At 34.0% G+C, this 23,075-nt stretch overlaps 1 protein-coding gene and 2 long non-coding RNA genes across 3 annotated transcripts in view; 2 read left to right on the top strand and 1 right to left on the bottom strand.

Moving 5' to 3' along the window:
* The window catches only part of LOC123667734, a 58,870-nt gene that overhangs the window by 20,150 nt on the left and 15,645 nt on the right, over positions 1 to 23,075 (bottom strand). The window contains exon 4 of the mRNA XM_045601574.1: positions 16,709 to 16,714. Coding sequence (XP_045457530.1) covers positions 16,709 to 16,714 — 6 coding nt within the window. The remainder of the gene's footprint in view (positions 1 to 16,708; positions 16,715 to 23,075) is intronic.
* On the top strand, positions 10,961 to 12,213 carry LOC123667942. Its single transcript, XR_006745495.1, has 2 exons — positions 10,961 to 11,048; positions 12,126 to 12,213. It is a non-coding gene; the product is annotated as an uncharacterized LOC123667942 (long non-coding RNA).
* On the top strand, positions 16,873 to 18,125 carry LOC123667941. The gene is made up of 2 exons (XR_006745494.1): positions 16,873 to 16,960; positions 18,038 to 18,125. It is a non-coding gene; the product is annotated as an uncharacterized LOC123667941 (long non-coding RNA).

Below are 23,075 nucleotides of genomic sequence, written 5' to 3'. Positions count from 1 at the left end.
TCAGCAAAAAATCGCCGCGTTGGCGCAACGGTCACAGCTATGGATTGTGTCTGTTGCGCTGGCGGTTGCAGGTTCGATCCCCGCAGATGACAAACATTTGTATTGGCCTTACAGGTGTTTGCCGTGGTTTGGATGCTTGTGCAGTCATTGCGGTTCTCCCCACCGTGCATCGGAGAGCACGTTAAGCCGTCGGTTCCGGTTGTTATCATGTACACCTGATAGCGATCGTTACTCATAGTAGGGAATATATCCGCCAACCCGCGTTGTAGCAGCGTGATGGATTAAACTCTGATCCTTCTTCTGCACGGGGAAAGAGGCCTATGTCCAACAGTGGGATATTACAGGCTGAAGCGTAGAATTAATCGAGTTTTTTCGAAAACTACGAAAACTCACATCCCTAATACATAAGCTGCTTTTGCCTTTTTCTCTTAGTTTATATGGCGAATTATATTGGTCTGGGCGCTCAATTTAAAAATACGCCACTATCCAAAATCAGACACTTAAAAACTTATGATGAAACTGATTTATGATATTGTATTTATCTGTTGTAAAACAACTTTTAATTACAATCTCGTTGGCGGTTGAGTATACGCTGATGAAAGTTTGGTAACAATTAATTGTTCTAGTATCATCTATCTGTTTGAGGTGGAAGCCTATGCAGTTCTAGAGATATGACTTGATTAATATATTTTTTAACGTTTCAAGTCTTACTATTTTAAAGAACTTTTTTATTTTTTAAATGGGCTTATTTAAATTTAATTTTATGTAATAGTTTAACTTAAACTGCCTATACATTTTCAATTAAAGTGCTTGGTTTTGGCAGGGGCATCTACGCCTAGAACTTTATTATATTTTGAATAAGCATTGTAAATATGGTCGTGTTTTGTTTTTTATGGACATTTCATACTCATATCGATAAAACCCATTATTCGTGTTTCGTGAAAGTCAATATTAATGTCACTTTAGTTCAGGAGTTATGTACACAAGCGCCAATAATACAAACCGGTGTCGAGCAAATTGGTGCTAAAAAAGGTAATATAAAATTCAAAAATTTCGATTCTTTTATTATTGATTATACTTTGTATATATATTTATCGTCGTACATTTATTTCGGCAGTCTTCCAATTTTGTAAAAAATTGGTGTGAGAGCGCTAGCTAGTAAGAAACTAATGACATTATATTCGAAGTCTTTTGGAACCTTAGTTAAGATGTTTACCTCCCTTTTTAGAAAAAAACCTCATAATTACTCCACATAAATTATATATCATTTTATAGATCATTGCTTACTCTACCGGCATCCCCAAACTAAAAAAAATATTATTGCTTTTGTTTTTGTATATTAATTACTTATTAAAATTATATATATGAGGGCTTTAATTTTGAAACAACGTCAACATGATTGTCGGTAATTTTTTTACTTATTTTGTGCGAATTATTCGCACGGGTATTGCTAGTGCTTAATATTTAGTTAATTATAAAGCAAGGATCCGATAACCGAAACTAGTACACTTATAAGATTATAATTTTAAAGCTGATATACTGATATTAACATTTAAATTCGTGTTCGAAAACTTTTAACTAAACAAATCTTGGAATATTTATTTTTACTGTCTTACTCTCTTCATGCTTATACTGACTCTCTGACACAGCTTTTACGTAGCACACACAAATTAACATTTAAATTATTTTTATTATTTTAAATTGAATTTTTTTAACTCTTACAATACTAAATACATTACACGTGTAGTTAAAGTTACGGGTTGTACTTGAAAATAAAAGGAAAATACTAAGCAATGTATGTACAATTATCGTTCTGAAAGCAAAGATCGAAATGTCAAAGCCTGCTTTCTATTTTATAATGATATTATTACATCGAGAAAGTTGGCCTCAAGAACAAATTATTTCCTACATAATGTTTGTATCAGAAACGTTATTTAATCAATTTTATGTAATTTATTACATTCACCTTGAATAGAAGATTATAATATACTAACTTATAGATTGCGACTCCGCTCTCGTGGAGTACGCGATTTTAGCGGAAATAAAATGAAATGAAAATCTTTATTAGGCCATAAGGTTTACGAAATTACAATTTTAACGAACGTAAAATTAAAAACAAAAACTGACAAAAACAAAAATCAAGATAGCAAAAACAAAAACCTGTTTAAAATATGATACATCTTAACATTAGGTACATTACAAACTTAGGTAATATACCCAGTTATTAAACAACCTTAACTTAGTTACAATTTTTCATTAACATTAAAATTGCTCTTTGAGTCTATTCATTAAAATATTTAAAAATAATAAAATTAAAAATCTCTCGTTATGATAATATTAGCGTAGAGTTGAGTAGTTAGCTACACAACTAACATATTCTCTACTAATATATCCACCAACCCGCATTGGAGCAGCGTGGTTGATTAAGCTCTGATCCTTCTCCTACATGGAGAAAGAGGCCTATGCCCAGTAGTGGGATATTACAAGGCTGAAGCGAGAGTAGTTAGCTAAGCTTTAATATTTTTTTCTGTATAGGTGTAGACGACCCAAATATAAGATATGTATTTATTTATTCGTTTTTATGGTAACAAACATTGCATAGTTTTCCAACAAAATATTATAAGGAAAACACATCTATCTTGAAAATTCCATTAAAAAAAAATTGGGTTAAACTATTAACATGTAGTTATTTTAAAATTTTAGATTAACATGGTTAATTATATTACTGAAACTATTCAAAAACGGGATATTTACCATCTTTTTTATTTTCATTTTGCGGAGCTCAATATTTCGACATTAACTGCGAATGTCTTGTTCACGAGAGCCGCAAAATGAAAATAAAAATCATAGTAAATATTCCATTTTTGAAAATTTTTAGAAATGTACTTATTTTATTTGTAATCTTCTTTATTAACCAACTTTAAAAAAAGACACCAGAAGAGAAGAAAGAAAAAATAATCCTTCTAACGAAATATACCCAAATACAATGAGACGAACATTTATGAAGAGTTTCACTTTTTTGAATACATGTAAATTAAGGTAATTGACGCAAAAAAAAAAATGATAACAGTCATTACTTATTAAACATATGCAGTTCCCACGTATTAAGCTTTCACCCATTGTATAACCCTTTTAATTGAAAGTTCGAAAACGTTTAAAAATCTTACTTACATTTATAAACAAAAAAGAAATCCATATTTTAGGTAGGTACTTTAAGTTCGTGAAAAATCGGCATCAAAAATGAATACAATGTTCTAATAGAGTAGAACATCTTATCATCATCTTATTCTATCTATCATCTTATTCTATATATCATCTTATTTTATCTTGTAATAAACAGAAGAGTTTGCCTGTTTGTTTGTGTGTTTCTCAAAATTTTAAGGTCCACGCAGAATCAAAAAACATACTATATGATATAAACCAAAGTTTAACTGAGTTCAAACCACATGACTCGTCTAGTGACTGAGTGAATGTCCATGAATGCCTCTGTTCCTATTATTTTTGATATATTTTATTGTTCAACAAGTACTTAAAATTGAAATAATATAGGAATCAAGCGAGCTGTCTAGTAATACCTTGAATAATTCGCTTCAGCCTGTAATATCCTACTACTGGGCATAGGCATCTTTCCTCATGCAGGAGAAGGATCAGAACTTAATCCACCACGCTGCTCCAATGCGGGTTGGCGGATATGTTCCCTACTATAAGTAACGATCGCTATCAGGCGTGTCTGATAACAACCGGGACCGACGGCTTAACGTGCTCTCCGAGGCACGGTGGGGAGACCCACGAAGATTGCACAAACACCCAGACCACGGTAAACACCTGTATGGCCAATACAAATGTTTGTCATGTGCGGGGATCGAACCGGCAACTTTGAATAATGCTATCTTAAAAAGGTAGGAGTACAGCAGGGAATATCTTGCCCAAAATCAAGTCAAATATAGCTGTACACAGCTGGAAATCTCCAGATTTTGAGTACCCTGAACTTACAAATAGGTTTTCGGGTTTGATTTCCATACATGGCATACATTTATATGGGCCACAGATGTTTGCCATTGTTTGGGCGTTTGTGCTTGTGTATTTAGTGTTTTTCCGGACCCTCGACATTTCGGAGTAAATTCTAGTGGAGGCCGTTGGGTGAGAGGCGTTTGTTTTTCCCTAGTTTCTGCCTCATTAGCACCTAATAACTAACACTACAGACAAATTTATACGTTAATTTTGCAAAAATAAAACACTAATTAATAGTTATTTTAAATATTGACCCTAATCTGCTAAAGTATCAAGATTTCCCAGTAAGTCAAAAAAAATCTGGTGTAGCAATGTAAGTGTTCTAGATCAATCGCTTACTCTCCGGATTGTCTGTCAATCAGTCTTAAATGTAACACAGACATTTATTCATTATCTCAGTCTGATACATTCCTCTTAGGAACTTTATTTTTTTTTATATAACCATGAAAGTCGTCACGGCTGGCAGCATCACAAGTTCGTTGTTGAACCTACCCCAAGTCCCCCCAGGAGCTCTGGTCACCTTACCCACCACATGAATACAACACTGCTTGAAAGCAGTATTATTTAGCTGCGATCTTCTGTAAGGTTTTGTAGGTACTTCATCAGTCGGGCTGCTCCAGATTTCAACAACTGAGGTCAGTCTTTACATTAGTTTTTACAATTTTATAAGGCCATGGGCTATAATAATACACTTTTTTGTTATTCGAAAGGATTCTTTTTTACTCAAGAAGTGAAGGAAAAGGTTCCTCTGTAATTTTTTTCTGTTTGTTATTAATATTGCTAGCTTTACTGCTATTGCTGCTTTTTGTTTGTAAGAAAACCTAATTTTTATCATTACGTAGAACATAAAAATATATGACAAAATGACAAACTTTTAATTTAAAAAAAGGTTTTCACAATTTATACCAGATTATATAGCCTGTACAATTTTTAGCAAATTCTAAATCATTACATTCACTTTTACAATAGGAATAATAATTATATATTCATTTTATAATAAACAGGCAAATATTAAGTTTCTTATTTGTTTGTAATGGATAAATTTAAAACATAATTTTGAAAAATTCTTTCATCACCAAGAAGGCTCTGTTATCATATAGAGACAGGCTATATTTTAACGGGAGAAAATGGAACAGTCAAAAAGTCCACATTAGCGATGCTGCGGACTAAAAGCTAGCTATCAAACAATATATCTGAATTAAATTTTATTTATTTTTTTCATTTCGATTAAGGGCTCTTATCGTGGAAATAGTATGGATAATTTCGGCATTATCATATAGAACTTTTGGATTGAAAGTAAATGAAGCTTTGAGGGAAAGCGTCAGATTGATTTTTTTAAGTTAAATAATTAAGATTCCTATATTATTACATCTTCGGTGCGACAAAGCCAGCCCTGCGGTCCCGCAAAACCCGCCTGCCCAGCGTGGTAACTATGGGAAAAACACATGAGTTCATGCCATTTTCGATGCGACCTTGTAGGTTGTTGATAGGCGGAAGTGAAAACATCTTACTACTTACAGGCTCGACAGACTTATCTTGTTTTACGAACTGTTAAATGGGTGAATTTTAAGTTATCGTTACGCTTTTTGATATTTTCTACAGTTCTGAGCAATTTTCGTAATTCATCGTTCCATAAGAACCTTCTGCAAAGTAGTAGAAAACTCATAAATTAGTAGCTGATTTTGGTCAAGAGTTTTCGAGTTTTACATTTAGCGATTCATTCGATTTACATCGACAAGTAATACAACATCGGTAGTCGAATAAAATAATCAATTAAATAAACATTATTAGTGACAATTCAGTCATTATTCATCAGATCTCGACCAAATTAAAATTCAGCGTTCGATTAAAAAAAAAGTAACATCCAGAAAAAAGTTATGAGGTAACACATAAAAAAAAAACTGTCGAATTGACAATCTCCAGCATTTTTGAAATTTGTTTTTAAGGCGTTAGTACATCTATATTTTTCAACTTCCGATCATTGCACTGCAGTCGACCGTGTGTTGCATATTGTACTAAACTATTAGAATACAAAGCAGACACAACACAACTAGACCTAATAAATATTGCACTTCGTATTAATAGCATCGCTTTCTCTGTGATTTCTAAGAAAATATACCTTTAACTAAAATCATAAATAACGATTTAACTAAAGTTATAAGTCTCTTATTTAAAAGTAACATTATTAACGTTTGACCTAAAACTTGCAGTAACTTATTCTAATATTGATTTTTACTATAATAATTCAGAAATAATGTCATATTAACAAATCTTTAATTAAAATTATAATAGTATAATTTAAAAATCGTTTAAATAACTTTTAATTTAAAATAATTGATGTAACTCATCACTTTATAAGTTCGTTAGATTACTATGTTGCTAAGCTAATTATAATTACTGTACACGGATACAGTGATTCTTTTTGTAAAATAATTGTATTTGCTCGCAAACGAACAAAACCGACTTCATTAATAAACGCACTAGTCGTCACAAAGATTTTCAAGGGTTTCTCTCTATTGGGATTCCATCATCAGATCCTGGTTTTGCTTATCACGGTACCACACTTGGGATATCTTCTATCAAAATCGGTTCATAAACGACGAAGTTATCCCCGAACATACATAATATAGAGTAACCTCCTCCTTTTTTGAAGTCGGTTGAAAAAGTGTTTGATTGCAAAAAAAAAGTTTGGTTTATGAAAATAATGAAAATATTTAACGTGACTTAAAAAAATGAAACTAAAACAGCTATAGATAGATTTGCGTTCAAGAAACTCGTAAAAATTTTAATAAATTAATTAATCTTCCACACATATTAATAAATTATAACAATTAAATTGTTTTATAATGTTAATTGAGTTTGCAATTTATATTTAAATTTGAAAATAAACATAATTAAACATATTATAATTCTTCTGAGTGCAAATGATTTAATTTATTAACATTTTTTTCCGCCTTATGTTAATTACTTACTTTTTCCTAACAAGTCCATAATAGAATCATCCTCTTGTGACGAGCTGCTACTGTATGAGCTTTGATATGAACCCTTCCTTCTTCCAAGCGCATCTAATAACAAAATATCCTTTTCCTGTCCATTTATCGGTCTTCGTCTATCGGAAATTTCCTCACTCAAATCCAAATTATCTTGCAATGTCAATACGTCATTACCAATTTCAGAACACGAACATAAATTGAGCGCGACAAATAAGAAAAAAAATAAACGTCTTCGAATTTTGAAATTCTGTATTCCCGCCATCCCGCTTGACAACACACACATCACTGTCAACACTTTTGACACATGGCTTAAGGACTCTTTGGTGCACTTGGTTTATAATATTATTTTTATGACACTTTTTGTGATATGATCTATTTCTTTTAATTTATCTCGTAGAGATTTTTTAGAATATTATGACACTTTTCTAATTTCTTTCGTAGAGACTTTTTTTAATTAAAGACACTTTAAAACTTAATTTTTTTTAAGTAGTTAAATCTGTGCAAGACGTCCATGCGCTGGAAGTCAGATTTCGGAAGTAAGCGTTAGGCGCAAGCGTCACGCGCCTTTTTCACTTTCGTTGGTGTAACATTTTCTCTGTGTTACGTAGCTAAAACAAATATTTATTTATGTTAATATAACGCGAGTAGAATAATGATTTATGATGTCAGTTCATTTCGTAATATAATTACAAAATATTATACTGAAGTTTTTATTTTACTTTTTAATTACAAGCAATGGCGGGTAAAAGTTTAAATTAGTGGAACAGATTACATAACCGTTTTTTCATTGTTGTTTTTTTTTTATTGAAATCAAATTATATTTCTTTATTTAATTTTATTCAAAACGTAATTTGATATCACCTTTATTACTTAAATTACCGATTTTATGTAAACGTTTAATTTTAAAATTATGATGCTAGTAATTTAATAATATTTTATTATATCCAATAAAATTATATGTCATATTAATAGCAATAAAAGTTATTTTTAGTACATATTCAATAAATATTAATTATACAGACACGATAACCGATGACACTGTTGACATTAGGTCTCTTGCATTATAGGAATTCAAATATTATAAGTTATATACGATTGAACTATCTTGAACATTGACATTATATTTAAACGGATCGATATATTTATGGAATTGGTAAATAAGTAATTTTTATACTAAAAAAATGTGTTGAAAAATAATGACACTATAACACATAATCCAAGATAGAAACTAGCGAAAATGACGCTGTTGCGGACTAACGCAACACCTCGGGCGCGGTGCGCGGCGAGGGACGGAGGGACAGCCCCACCATCGGATCGGAGAGAGGACATCGGCGGCTCGACCTACGACACGTCAGCGACCTTTTGGTTCTACGCCTAAGACTATCATTTAATATTGCTGCATTCACATTATTGTTCCTGAAACGGCTAATAAACCAGATATATGTATATACAGTCCACTTACTATTAATTTAACGTTCACCAGAACACTAACAATGGTCCTTCGAGCCGGATCGCCGTTTCGGACTGGGTGGACTTCAGCAGCGCTTCAAAAAGAACAAAGAAACGATCATCATCGTTACGTTTGGATGGATTAAGCTTGTGAGTTCGTTCCAATTAATCCTTTATCATCCTATATTTTTCCCTTTTTTTTCTTAAAAACTACCTTTACTGAGTGCCAAGTAAGACGAATTATTGAGATTTTTTGTTACATAATTTCAATGGAATAAAATTTAAATTCCTTATTTAATCGATTAAAAAGCAAAATATTACTGCACATTTTATACATTTATAAAGTTTGTGTCGATCGGCTCGCAGTCGTACGCTCACCTATTGTTCGCAGTTCTCTCAGTTACGTAATCGACTCAGTTCATCAGTTTATTATAGTTGAATATTGTTATTTGTTTATTTTTTCAATTTATTAAACTTTACTATTCGATCGCATTTTTAACGCTATGGCCGAAACAAAGATGGAAAAGTTAATTAAAAAGCGTGCTGGTATTAAAGCAAAATTAACCATCTTCTCTAATTTTATTAATAATATACTACCTTCAAAGGAACTAAGCAGTGTACAATTGTTAGATTTAGAAGGAAGACTTAGTAAATTCGATACTTTATATACTGTTTTCGACCAGTTACAGTGTGACATTGAAATGTTATCGGATAATTTGGAGAATGAGTGCCAGGAACGCGAATACTTTGAAAATCAGTATCACGAGCTTATTGCTAAGGCCCGTGGTTTACTTGGTGAGCAGCCCTCTCATCGGCGCGAGCTTCAGGATGGTTCCGTGGCGAGTTTCGAGGATGTAAAGGCAGGTGGTTCCAAATTTAACTGTGTTAGATTACCAAAAATTTCAATACCCACTTTTCATGGTCACTATCAACACTGGCTGGAATATAGGGACACATTTATATCTTTAATCCACTCAAGGTCTGATATAGATGACATTAATAAATTGCATTATCTGCGTGCGTCTTTAAAAGATAGTGCTTTATTGGTTATTGATAGTTTAGATGTAAAAGGCGATAATTATGCGAACGCTTGGAAATTATTATGTAGTAGGTATGACAACAAAAGATTACTTGTAAACAATCATGTACAGGCTTTATTTAACGTAGAACAAATACAAAAAGAATCTTCTCAGTCTATTCGTCACCTCATAGACATCACAAATAAAAATTTACGTGCTCTGTCAACATTAGACCAGCCCACTCAGTATTGGGACACCTTAATCATTCATATGATGGCTGATAAGCTCGATACAACTACTCGTAGGGAATGGGAAACACATAGAAATTCCCTGAATAATCCACCGCCACTTGATATTTTTATGACATTCCTTAGCAATAGAGCAGATTTATTAGAAACATTACAAGAAAGCAAAATTATAAAATCACAAAAATACGATTACAATAAATCTAACACAAATTTCCTTGCAGATATAAAACATAATCAAAATTCAAATTATAATATAAATAAAGCACAAAACGTTTATAAAAAAGTAGTAAATTGTCCTATGTGTAATCAAAGTCATTTCTTATTTAACTGTGAGACATTCAAATCTCTTTCTATTGAAGATCGTATAAAAAAGGCTAAGGATGTTAAGGTATGTCTTAATTGCTTACGGCCAGGGCACATGGAAAACAGATGTAATCTTGTTTCATGTAAATATTGTAAAAAAAGGCATAATACGCTTTTGCACTTACACACAACGGAGCCTACTAAGCCTATTGTTTCAGTAAATAACTTTGCTAATTCGACTAATTTAAAACAGTTAACTACTCCTCCACTCGTCTTGCTTTCCACAGCGCGAGTGAAGGTGGACGACAGCAAGGGCGTCGAGCACTTAGCCAGAGTATTGCTAGATAATGGCAGCACTGCTAACTTCGTTACGACTTCTTTCTGCGGTAAGCTGGGTTTGTCTCGACGTAACGAGAGCGCCACGGTGACAGGTATTAACAATAATATTTCAAAAAGTACACAGTCTTGTAGTCTTACTATAAAGTCTCTCTATAACGACTATAGTGCTACTATCGAGTGTCACATTTTACCTCAAATTACCGAAGCTTTACCATCTTCTTTTATCAATATTAAGGATATTCCAATTCCTTCAGGAATAAATTTAGCTGACTCATCCTTTAATAAGCCTGCAACTATAGATATACTAGTTGGGGCCGACGTTTTCTGGTCAGTCTTAGGAAAAAATTCTATTGATTTAGGTAAACATTTACCTAAACTTTATGAAACGAAACTGGGTTGGTTGGTGTCAGGCTATGTTGCTCGTCCTAAATCACACTCTTCTCCTTTTATTTGTAATTTCTTAAATGAAAGCTTAAATCCAGACTTGTCTCGTTTCTGGGAATTAGATTCGGTAACAACTGTGCACTCCATGTCTCCGGAGGAACGTGCCTGTGAACAGCATTTTTTTGAAAACACAACACGTAAGAACGATGGCCGTTTTGTAGTCTCAATGCCACTGAAAAAACATCCTTCAGTCTTAGGCGAATCTTATCAAAAGGCAAAATATCGTTTCTTATCATTAGAACGTAAGTTTCAAAGAGATCCTATTTTTAAGAATAGATATATTGAGTTCATGAAAGAATATGAACGTCTTGGTCACATGACAGAAAATAAGGAGTCTTTACACAGTTGTCTTCAACCAATTAATTATTTTTTACCTCACCACGGTGTCATCCGTGAGTCGAGTCTTACTACAAAACTTCGAACAGTTTTCGACGCTTCTGCGGCCACCTCTTCAGGCGTGTCACTTAATGACATCCAGATGGTCGGTCCAACTGTACAAGAAGATCTTTACTCCATTTTGATACGTTTCCGTCAACATAAGTATGTCGTGACTGGAGATATTGAAAAAATGTATAGAGCGATTGAACTCAATCCGTCACAACGCTCTCTTCAACAGATAATTTTTCGTTATAATTCTAATGAACCATTAAAAACTTATACTCTTAATACGGTGACCTATGGCACGGCATCTGCGCCATACTTAGCCACTAAATGTTTGGTTACATTAGCATCTAATGTCCTTGATGATGATGTGAAACAGTCTATACAAAAAGATTTTTATATGGATGACTATATAGGGGGGTCTTCTACTATTGCCAATACCGTAACACTTTGCAAGGGCGTAATATCTACCTTAGAATCAGCTAAATTTAATTTAAGAAAATTAAGGTCTAATAATCTATCAATTTTAAAACAGATATCTCCTTGTTATGATAAAACGAATAATATTTTAAAATTTTCAGAAACTAATTCTAATGTTGCTTCAAAAACTTTAGGTCTCAGCTGGATATGTGATTCTGATATACTGTCATTTTCAATTAATATTGAACTTCATAAAAAAGTAACTAAACGTCACATTCTTAGTGTCATCAGTCAAATTTATGACCCACTAGGCCTTGTAGGCCTCTGCGTTGTTGAGGCTAAAATTATAATGCAGAGGTTATGGATTGAGCAATATTCATGGGATGATGAAGTGTGTACTGAAATTAAAAATCGTTGGTTAGCTTTTGCGAGTCGGTTGTCTTCCCTTAATGAATTAAAAATTCCCCGTTGGGTTCTAAGTGATGATTTTAATATTTTAGAAATTCATGTTTTTTCAGACGCTTCAGAACGAGCATACGGTGCTTGTTTGTATATTCGTTCTGTGCATAAATCAGGGCTAGTGACTGTGCACCTCTTGACCTCTAAGAATAGAGTAGCGCCGATAAAGCCAACGACAATGCCTCGTCTTGAGCTTTGCGGAGCCTTGCTTGCTGCAAGGTTGTGCGCTAAGGTACTAGCCTCTTTAACTCTAAATATAAGTAAATGTCGGTTTTGGTGTGATTCAACTATCGTCTTAGGATGGTTGAAGACATCACCTCTTCAAATGAAAAGTTTCATACGAAACCGTGTTCATGAAATTCAAGAAATTACCGAGGGTCACACGTGGTGCTACGTACCGTCAACAGACAACCCGGCGGATCTTGTTTCTCGGGGGGTGAAGGCTGATTCCATCAGTAGTTCTTCATTATGGTGGCACGGCCCCACGTTCTTATTAAAACATGAAAACGAGTGGCCACAAATGCCTAGATTTAACGAGAAACAAGATTTACCTGAGTTACTTTCTTATTCTCTTTTGGTTAGTAATACTCCTAATATAGATCTTATTTCTAGTCTAATTAATAAAACATCAAATTTTACCTATTTACAAAGATCGATAGCTTATTTACAAAGATTTATTTACAACTGTCGAAACAAAACTAAATTAAAAGGATATTTATCGGTAACAGAGCTTCAAAATTCATTAAATTTAATAATACAAAAGGTTCAATTAGAAATGTTTCCCGATGAATATGTTATTTTAAAATCTGCTAAAAAGCTACCTATAAAGAATAGACTTTCTAATTTATCTCCATTCTTGGACACAAATAATATCATTAGAGTTGGTGGCAGGCTTAATAATGCTCCATACAGTTATGATACCAAACATCCTATTTTAATTTGTAGTAAACATCATTTTAGTAAAACTTTATTTAATTATTTTCATTTAAAATATTTACACGCTGGTCCACAATTACTTTTAGCGAATATAAGACAGACTTATTGGCCTTTAGGTGGCAGAAACTTATCAAAAGGGATTGTCAATAAGTGTGTTCGGTGTCGCAGATATAAGGGCGAAACCATTCAGCCTGTAATGGGGCAGTTACCTGCATCACGAACTCAATTAGAATTTCCTTTCTTACACTGTTCCGTGGACTATGCTGGGCCGGTGTTGGTAGCAGACCGAAAAGGCAGAGGTTGTAAGCTTATTAAATGTTATTTGGCAATTTTTATTTGTAATTCTGTAAAGGCCTGTCATATCGAACTCGTTACGGCACTATCGACAGAAGCATATATTGCCGCGTTGAATCGCTTCGTGTCACGACGTGGTAAACCTTCAAGTATCACTTCTGATAACGGTAAAAACTTTGTGGGTACCTTTAATGAATTATCTAAATTTTTAGCACAGTCAGATCTTGAAGGTCATTTTGCTGGACAAGGTATTGAATTTAAATTTGTGCCTCCATATAGTCCACATTTTAACGGCTTAGCTGAAGCAGCAGTTCGATGTACTAAACATCACCTTCGTAGGTTACTTCAAATCACTCATTTCACTTATGAAGAGATGTCTACTTGCCTCACTCAAGTAGAGGCAGTTTTGAACTCCCGTCCCCTAACCCCGTTCTCCTCTGATCCTTGTGATTTTTCCGCTTTGACTCCTGCCCATTTTTTAATTGGACGACCATTAATGTTTATTCCTCAGCGAGAGGTATCAGCTGTTAACATCAATGCTCTTGAACGCTTTAAAAGGATACAACTTATAAGGCAACATTTTTGGGGTCGTTTCTCATTGGAATACATCTCGTTACTTCAGGCCAAGACAAAGTGGAAGTCCTCAAGATCAGAGCTTAAGCCTGGGTCTCTTGTCCTCATAAAAGAAAAAGCTCTTCCGCCTCTTCTTTGGTGTTTGGGAAGGGTAATCAAGACATATCCGGGCAGCGATGGGATTTCTAGAGTGGCCGAAATCCGGACCAAGGGTGGCACCATTAGAAGGGCATTTAATAATATATGTCCACTTCTAGATCTTGAAGCCTCCAGCTCTCAAGCCGGGGAGCATGTTGCGGACTAACGCAACACCTCGGGCGCGGTGCGCGGCGAGGGACGGAGGGACAGCCCCACCATCGGATCGGAGAGAGGACATCGGCGGCTCGACCTACGACACGTCAGCGACCTTTTGGTTCTACGCCTAAGACTATCATTTAATATTGCTGCATTCACATTATTGTTCCTGAAACGGCTAATAAACCAGATATATGTATATACAGTCCACTTACTATTAATTTAACGTTCACCAGAACACTAACAATGGTCCTTCGAGCCGGATCGCCGTTTCGGACTGGGTGGACTTCAGCAGCGCTTCAAAAAGAACAAAGAAACGATCATCATCGTTACGTTTGGATGGATTAAGCTTGTGAGTTCGTTCCAATTAATCCTTTATCATCCTATATTTTTCCCTTTTTTTTCTTAAAAACTACCTTTACTGAGTGCCAAGTAAGACGAATTATTGAGATTTTTTGTTACATAATTTCAATGGAATAAAATTTAAATTCCTTATTTAATCGATTAAAAAGCAAAATATTACTGCACATTTTATACATTTATAAAGTTTGTGTCGATCGGCTCGCAGTCGTACGCTCACCTATTGTTCGCAGTTCTCTCAGTTACGTAATCGACTCAGTTCATCAGTTTATTATAGTTGAATATTGTTATTTGTTTATTTTTTCAATTTATTAAACTTTACTATTCGATCGCATTTTTAACGCTATGGCCGAAACAAAGATGGAAAAGTTAATTAAAAAGCGTGCTGGTATTAAAGCAAAATTAACCATCTTCTCTAATTTTATTAATAATATACTACCTTCAAAGGAACTAAGCAGTGTACAATTGTTAGATTTAGAAGGAAGACTTAGTAAATTCGATACTTTATATACTGTTTTCGACCAGTTACAGTGTGACATTGAAATGTTATCGGATAATTTGGAGAATGAGTGCCAGGAACGCGAATACTTTGAAAATCAGTATCACGAGCTTATTGCTAAGGCCCGTGGTTTACTTGGTGAGCAGCCCTCTCATCGGCGCGAGCTTCAGGATGGTTCCGTGGCGAGTTTCGAGGATGTAAAGGCAGGTGGTTCCAAATTTAACTGTGTTAGATTACCAAAAATTTCAATACCCACTTTTCATGGTCACTATCAACACTGGCTGGAATATAGGGACACATTTATATCTTTAATCCACTCAAGGTCTGATATAGATGACATTAATAAATTGCATTATCTGCGTGCGTCTTTAAAAGATAGTGCTTTATTGGTTATTGATAGTTTAGATGTAAAAGGCGATAATTATGCGAACGCTTGGAAATTATTATGTAGTAGGTATGACAACAAAAGATTACTTGTAAACAATCATGTACAGGCTTTATTTAACGTAGAACAAATACAAAAAGAATCTTCTCAGTCTATTCGTCACCTCATAGACATCACAAATAAAAATTTACGTGCTCTGTCAACATTAGACCAGCCCACTCAGTATTGGGACACCTTAATCATTCATATGATGGCTGATAAGCTCGATACAACTACTCGTAGGGAATGGGAAACACATAGAAATTCCCTGAATAATCCACCGCCACTTGATATTTTTATGACATTCCTTAGCAATAGAGCAGATTTATTAGAAACATTACAAGAAAGCAAAATTATAAAATCACAAAAATACGATTACAATAAATCTAACACAAATTTCCTTGCAGATATAAAACATAATCAAAATTCAAATTATAATATAAATAAAGCACAAAACGTTTATAAAAAAGTAGTAAATTGTCCTATGTGTAATCAAAGTCATTTCTTATTTAACTGTGAGACATTCAAATCTCTTTCTATTGAAGATCGTATAAAAAAGGCTAAGGATGTTAAGGTATGTCTTAATTGCTTACGGCCAGGGCACATGGAAAACAGATGTAATCTTGTTTCATGTAAATATTGTAAAAAAAGGCATAATACGCTTTTGCACTTACACACAACGGAGCCTACTAAGCCTATTGTTTCAGTAAATAACTTTGCTAATTCGACTAATTTAAAACAGTTAACTACTCCTCCACTCGTCTTGCTTTCCACAGCGCGAGTGAAGGTGGACGACAGCAAGGGCGTCGAGCACTTAGCCAGAGTATTGCTAGATAATGGCAGCACTGCTAACTTCGTTACGACTTCTTTCTGCGGTAAGCTGGGTTTGTCTCGACGTAACGAGAGCGCCACGGTGACAGGTATTAACAATAATATTTCAAAAAGTACACAGTCTTGTAGTCTTACTATAAAGTCTCTCTATAACGACTATAGTGCTACTATCGAGTGTCACATTTTACCTCAAATTACCGAAGCTTTACCATCTTCTTTTATCAATATTAAGGATATTCCAATTCCTTCAGGAATAAATTTAGCTGACTCATCCTTTAATAAGCCTGCAACTATAGATATACTAGTTGGGGCCGACGTTTTCTGGTCAGTCTTAGGAAAAAATTCTATTGATTTAGGTAAACATTTACCTAAACTTTATGAAACGAAACTGGGTTGGTTGGTGTCAGGCTATGTTGCTCGTCCTAAATCACACTCTTCTCCTTTTATTTGTAATTTCTTAAATGAAAGCTTAAATCCAGACTTGTCTCGTTTCTGGGAATTAGATTCGGTAACAACTGTGCACTCCATGTCTCCGGAGGAACGTGCCTGTGAACAGCATTTTTTTGAAAACACAACACGTAAGAACGATGGCCGTTTTGTAGTCTCAATGCCACTGAAAAAACATCCTTCAGTCTTAGGCGAATCTTATCAAAAGGCAAAATATCGTTTCTTATCATTAGAACGTAAGTTTCAAAGAGATCCTATTTTTAAGAATAGATATATTGAGTTCATGAAAGAATATGAACGTCTTGGTCACATGACAGAAAATAAGGAGTCTTTACACAGTTGTCTTCAACCAATTAATTATTTTTTACCTCACCACGGTGTCATCCGTGAGTCGAGTCTTACTACAAAACTTCGAACAGTTTTCGACGCTTCTGCGGCCACCTCTTCAGGCGTGTCACTTAATGACATCCAGATGGTCGGTCCAACTGTACAAGAAGATCTTTACTCCATTTTGATACGTTTCCGTCAACATAAGTATGTCGTGACTGGAGATATTGAAAAAATGTATAGAGCGATTGAACTCAATCCGTCACAACGCTCTCTTCAACAGATAATTTTTCGTTATAATTCTAATGAACCATTAAAAACTTATACTCTTAATACGGTGACCTATGGCACGGCATCTGCGCCATACTTAGCCACTAAATGTTTGGTTACATTAGCATCTAATGTCCTTGATGATGATGTGAAACAGTCTATACAAAAAGATTTTTATATGGATGACTATATAGGGGGGTCTTCTACTATTGCCAATACCGTAACACTTTGCAAGGGCGTAATATCTACCTTAGAATCAGCTAAATTTAATTTAAGAAAATTAAGGTCTAATAATCTATCAATTTTAAAACAGATATCTCCTTGTTATGATAAAACGAATAATATTTTAAAATTTTCAGAAACTAATTCTAATGTTGCTTCAAAAACTTTAGGTCTCAGCTGGATATGTGATTCTGATATACTGTCATTTTCAATTAATATTGAACTTCATAAAAAAGTAACTAAACGTCACATTCTTAGTGTCATCAGTCAAATTTATGACCCACTAGGCCTTGTAGGCCTCTGCGTTGTTGAGGCTAAAATTATAATGCAGAGGTTATGGATTGAGCAATATTCATGGGATGATGAAGTGTGTACTGAAATTAAAAATCGTTGGTTAGCTTTTGCGAGTCGGTTGTCTTCCCTTAATGAATTAAAAATTCCCCGTTGGGTTCTAAGTGATGATTTTAATATTTTAGAAATTCATGTTTTTTCAGACGCTTCAGAACGAGCATACGGTGCTTGTTTGTATATTCGTTCTGTGCATAAATCAGGGCTAGTGACTGTGCACCTCTTGACCTCTAAGAATAGAGTAGCGCCGATAAAGCCAACGACAATGCCTCGTCTTGAGCTTTGCGGAGCCTTGCTTGCTGCAAGGTTGTGCGCTAAGGTACTAGCCTCTTTAACTCTAAATATAAGTAAATGTCGGTTTTGGTGTGATTCAACTATCGTCTTAGGATGGTTGAAGACATCACCTCTTCAAATGAAAAGTTTCATACGAAACCGTGTTCATGAAATTCAAGAAATTACCGAGGGTCACACGTGGTGCTACGTACCGTCAACAGACAACCCGGCGGATCTTGTTTCTCGGGGGGTGAAGGCTGATTCCATCAGTAGTTCTTCATTATGGTGGCACGGCCCCACGTTCTTATTAAAACATGAAAACGAGTGGCCACAAATGCCTAGATTTAACGAGAAACAAGATTTACCTGAGTTACTTTCTTATTCTCTTTTGGTTAGTAATACTCCTAATATAGATCTTATTTCTAGTCTAATTAATAAAACATCAAATTTTACCTATTTACAAAGATCGATAGCTTATTTACAAAGATTTATTTACAACTGTCGAAACAAAACTAAATTAAAAGGATATTTATCGGTAACAGAGCTTCAAAATTCATTAAATTTAATAATACAAAAGGTTCAATTAGAAATGTTTCCCGATGAATATGTTATTTTAAAATCTGCTAAAAAGCTACCTATAAAGAATAGACTTTCTAATTTATCTCCATTCTTGGACACAAATAATATCATTAGAGTTGGTGGCAGGCTTAATAATGCTCCATACAGTTATGATACCAAACATCCTATTTTAATTTGTAGTAAACATCATTTTAGTAAAACTTTATTTAATTATTTTCATTTAAAATATTTACACGCTGGTCCACAATTACTTTTAGCGAATATAAGACAGACTTATTGGCCTTTAGGTGGCAGAAACTTATCAAAAGGGATTGTCAATAAGTGTGTTCGGTGTCGCAGATATAAGGGCGAAACCATTCAGCCTGTAATGGGGCAGTTACCTGCATCACGAACTCAATTAGAATTTCCTTTCTTACACTGTTCCGTGGACTATGCTGGGCCGGTGTTGGTAGCAGACCGAAAAGGCAGAGGTTGTAAGCTTATTAAATGTTATTTGGCAATTTTTATTTGTAATTCTGTAAAGGCCTGTCATATCGAACTCGTTACGGCACTATCGACAGAAGCATATATTGCCGCGTTGAATCGCTTCGTGTCACGACGTGGTAAACCTTCAAGTATCACTTCTGATAACGGTAAAAACTTTGTGGGTACCTTTAATGAATTATCTAAATTTTTAGCACAGTCAGATCTTGAAGGTCATTTTGCTGGACAAGGTATTGAATTTAAATTTGTGCCTCCATATAGTCCACATTTTAACGGCTTAGCTGAAGCAGCAGTTCGATGTACTAAACATCACCTTCGTAGGTTACTTCAAATCACTCATTTCACTTATGAAGAGATGTCTACTTGCCTCACTCAAGTAGAGGCAGTTTTGAACTCCCGTCCCCTAACCCCGTTCTCCTCTGATCCTTGTGATTTTTCCGCTTTGACTCCTGCCCATTTTTTAATTGGACGACCATTAATGTTTATTCCTCAGCGAGAGGTATCAGCTGTTAACATCAATGCTCTTGAACGCTTTAAAAGGATACAACTTATAAGGCAACATTTTTGGGGTCGTTTCTCATTGGAATACATCTCGTTACTTCAGGCCAAGACAAAGTGGAAGTCCTCAAGATCAGAGCTTAAGCCTGGGTCTCTTGTCCTCATAAAAGAAAAAGCTCTTCCGCCTCTTCTTTGGTGTTTGGGAAGGGTAATCAAGACATATCCGGGCAGCGATGGGATTTCTAGAGTGGCCGAAATCCGGACCAAGGGTGGCACCATTAGAAGGGCATTTAATAATATATGTCCACTTCTAGATCTTGAAGCCTCCAGCTCTCAAGCCGGGGAGCATGTTGCGGACTAACGCAACACCTCGGGCGCGGTGCGCGGCGAGGGACGGAGGGACAGCCCCACCATCGGATCGGAGAGAGGACATCGGCGGCTCGACCTACGACACGTCAGCGACCTTTTGGTTCTACGCCTAAGACTATCATTTAATATTGCTGCATTCACATTATTGTTCCTGAAACGGCTAATAAACCAGATATATGTATATACAGTCCACTTACTATTAATTTAACGTTCACCAGAACACTAACAGACGCAAAAAAATAATAAATTAAAAGAGTTTTAAGTATAACCTTTTGCAATTTTTAGTAGTATCAATATTTATATTATCAACAACTATTACAAAAGCTAAAACTATATATTACAGTTAATTATGATTTTTATGACTAAATCCACTGAATAATTGAATATCACGCACAGGATAAAACAAATAAAATTATAATTTACGATAAGCATCAATACCATCTAGTTACAGTATAACCAGTCTCTACTTTCGCTTTAGCTTTCCAAAACATGTCTTTAAATAAGTGGAAAACGCCCTAAATCACTATAGATAACAAGCGATTATCAGCTCTAAAGGTATGGTTTAAGGTTGAAAATGCCATATTATACAATAATTATATAGTATATTACACAAAACACGTCTTTAAATAATTGGAAAATGCTTTAAATAACTATATTTACACGAGGGAACTTCAACTTTATGCCTATGATATAAGGTTGAAAATTCTTAGTTGTGTAATAATTATATATGCGGATATAACGGATTTAAGTTAATTGTTTTGAACTTAGAATTTAAATTTGTATGAAATCTTAAGGACGGCTTTCTTTAATGATCGATGCTAATGACTTTGCATGTGATTTGTTTTTAATTTGATAGATTATATTTTAATTTGCTTTTTTTTTAATATTTATGTAACGTAATTTATGAAATGTACAAACTATTTTTTTTACGAAAAAAAAAGTTTTCTTTTTCATTCTTTTGTTAATCATTTTATTAATAATATATAAAATATTACTAAGTTATTAGGATGTGCGAATTACGAATAATTATTAGTTTAAAATGAAAAAAAATACACTTGTTTTAAGTAAGCTCTCAAAAAGTTTAATATATCTTCACATTTTTTTTTAATAATTTATAAAAATATAATAAAAAGCTACAAGCTAATCAGGATGAACTACACATTACTAAGAATAGCAATATCTAAACTTAGCAAAAGTTAAAAAAAATTAATAACAAAGACAAAAAACCGGCAAAAACAATTCTTGAAGATTCAACAATAATACATACATGCAACTACATATATCCTTTTTTAAGGATTTATGGGAATTATAACCTTTTTATTAGGTTTTCAATCCACTGTCATTCGACTTTTTTAAACATTTTAAATTTTGATTCCAATTTCAAAAGGGCCTATCTTCAGCCATGTCACTGACATCTTGTGACATTTAAGTTACGTGCACATCCGTTGAGCGGAATTGTTCTTAGCAATAGTTACGAAAATCAAAGACATATGCATACTGTCATGCTCTGTTTCATAATGATGGCTGTTGAGGAAATATTTTATAAGATGACTTTTGTTGACATTACTACTTTTTTGTTTTACTACCTTTCGTAGTTTAGTATAGATTAACTTACTTTTATCGATTCAAGGTTATATCTATACAAACCAGTAGATCTCAACCTATTTGACAAAATGTCTGTTAAGCCACGGACCAATGATTAGGGTGTAAAATCTGAATCCACCCCACTCACTTTGGGCCCCGTTTTCTCGGACCACTTCGTGTGCTTCCAGGGACCACTAGTTTTTATTGTAATAAATTGTAATTAGGACCACTGAGATAAACAAACAGATTAAGAAACAAAATCTGTTTTTTGTAATATTGAAATAACCGCTTTTTACTAAATGCATATGGATGTATACACGGTACATATACTAAAATAACATTTTTACAATTTTTGTCTGTCTTTCTGTCTGTCTGTTTGTTCCGGCTAATCTCTGAAATGGCTGGACCTATTTTGACGGGACTTTCATTGGCAGATAGCTGATTTAATAAGAAGTAACTTAGGCTACTATTATTTTAGTTTTTTTTTACTACGAACTGAACAATATATTTTTTAATTCCACTCAGATGAAGTCGCGGTCATAGCTAGTTTTATTATAAAACACAGTTTTATAGAGTTTCTTACCGATTCTCTTCTGCAAAATCTACGTTTCAAATCGGTGGTAGATTGAAATTATGATCCAAAGATGCTTTTGTGTGTGTATTTTGTTTAGTAGTGTGAAAGAAATTTAGTTTTGATTTTTTTATCTTTGCATTTTGGGTATTTTATTCACATGTTCATATTATTTTCATATTATTTTTTGCCTGAGGTTGTCTGGAAGTAATCGCTTAGCAATAAGACCGCCTTTTTACATTCTATTGTAGGAACCAAGTGAAGGACATAGTGCCTATATGTATTAACAATTTCAGATTTTTTGACGATCTCATTAATAAATACCACAGTATAGTAGCTATATATCTATCATACAAAACCAGATTTTGGAACGAAGTTCCTTACGTCAGGCTTGACATTTGGCTGGCCGACCGAACTGAGAAAAATGTGAGACTAAAACCATAAGAAAAATATATAACGGAAGTGACGTAATATCATTCACATGACTGTATAATATGACGTTTGTAAAACTAAAATATTACTAGTAAACTTTTTTTAAAATTATTTATGTAATTTTATACTGTCGACAAAAATAAATACACACATGTTTTTTTTATTTCACTTAAGAGTTTGAATAATTATTATTTTACTGAATGTCACTCCGCCCGCCCAATAATATTTAGTATTATTATTATTATTTTGTTTGATTTATTCTATTTTACGGTATTTTCTAAAATACTAAATTTCCTAAATACTTTTATTTATACTTAATTAAAAACCAATCAACAAAATTAAAAAAAATCAAGAACTAGAAAAAATTCGACATTTTTTTTTCAAAATTCAACATT

This window comes from Melitaea cinxia, chromosome 29, assembly GCF_905220565.1.
Source record: "Melitaea cinxia chromosome 29, ilMelCinx1.1, whole genome shotgun sequence".
In the NCBI taxonomy this organism is placed as follows: Eukaryota; Metazoa; Arthropoda; class Insecta; order Lepidoptera; family Nymphalidae; genus Melitaea; species Melitaea cinxia.
Note: the sequence above shows the minus strand (reverse complement) of the source record. Positions and strands in the feature narration are given on the sequence as shown.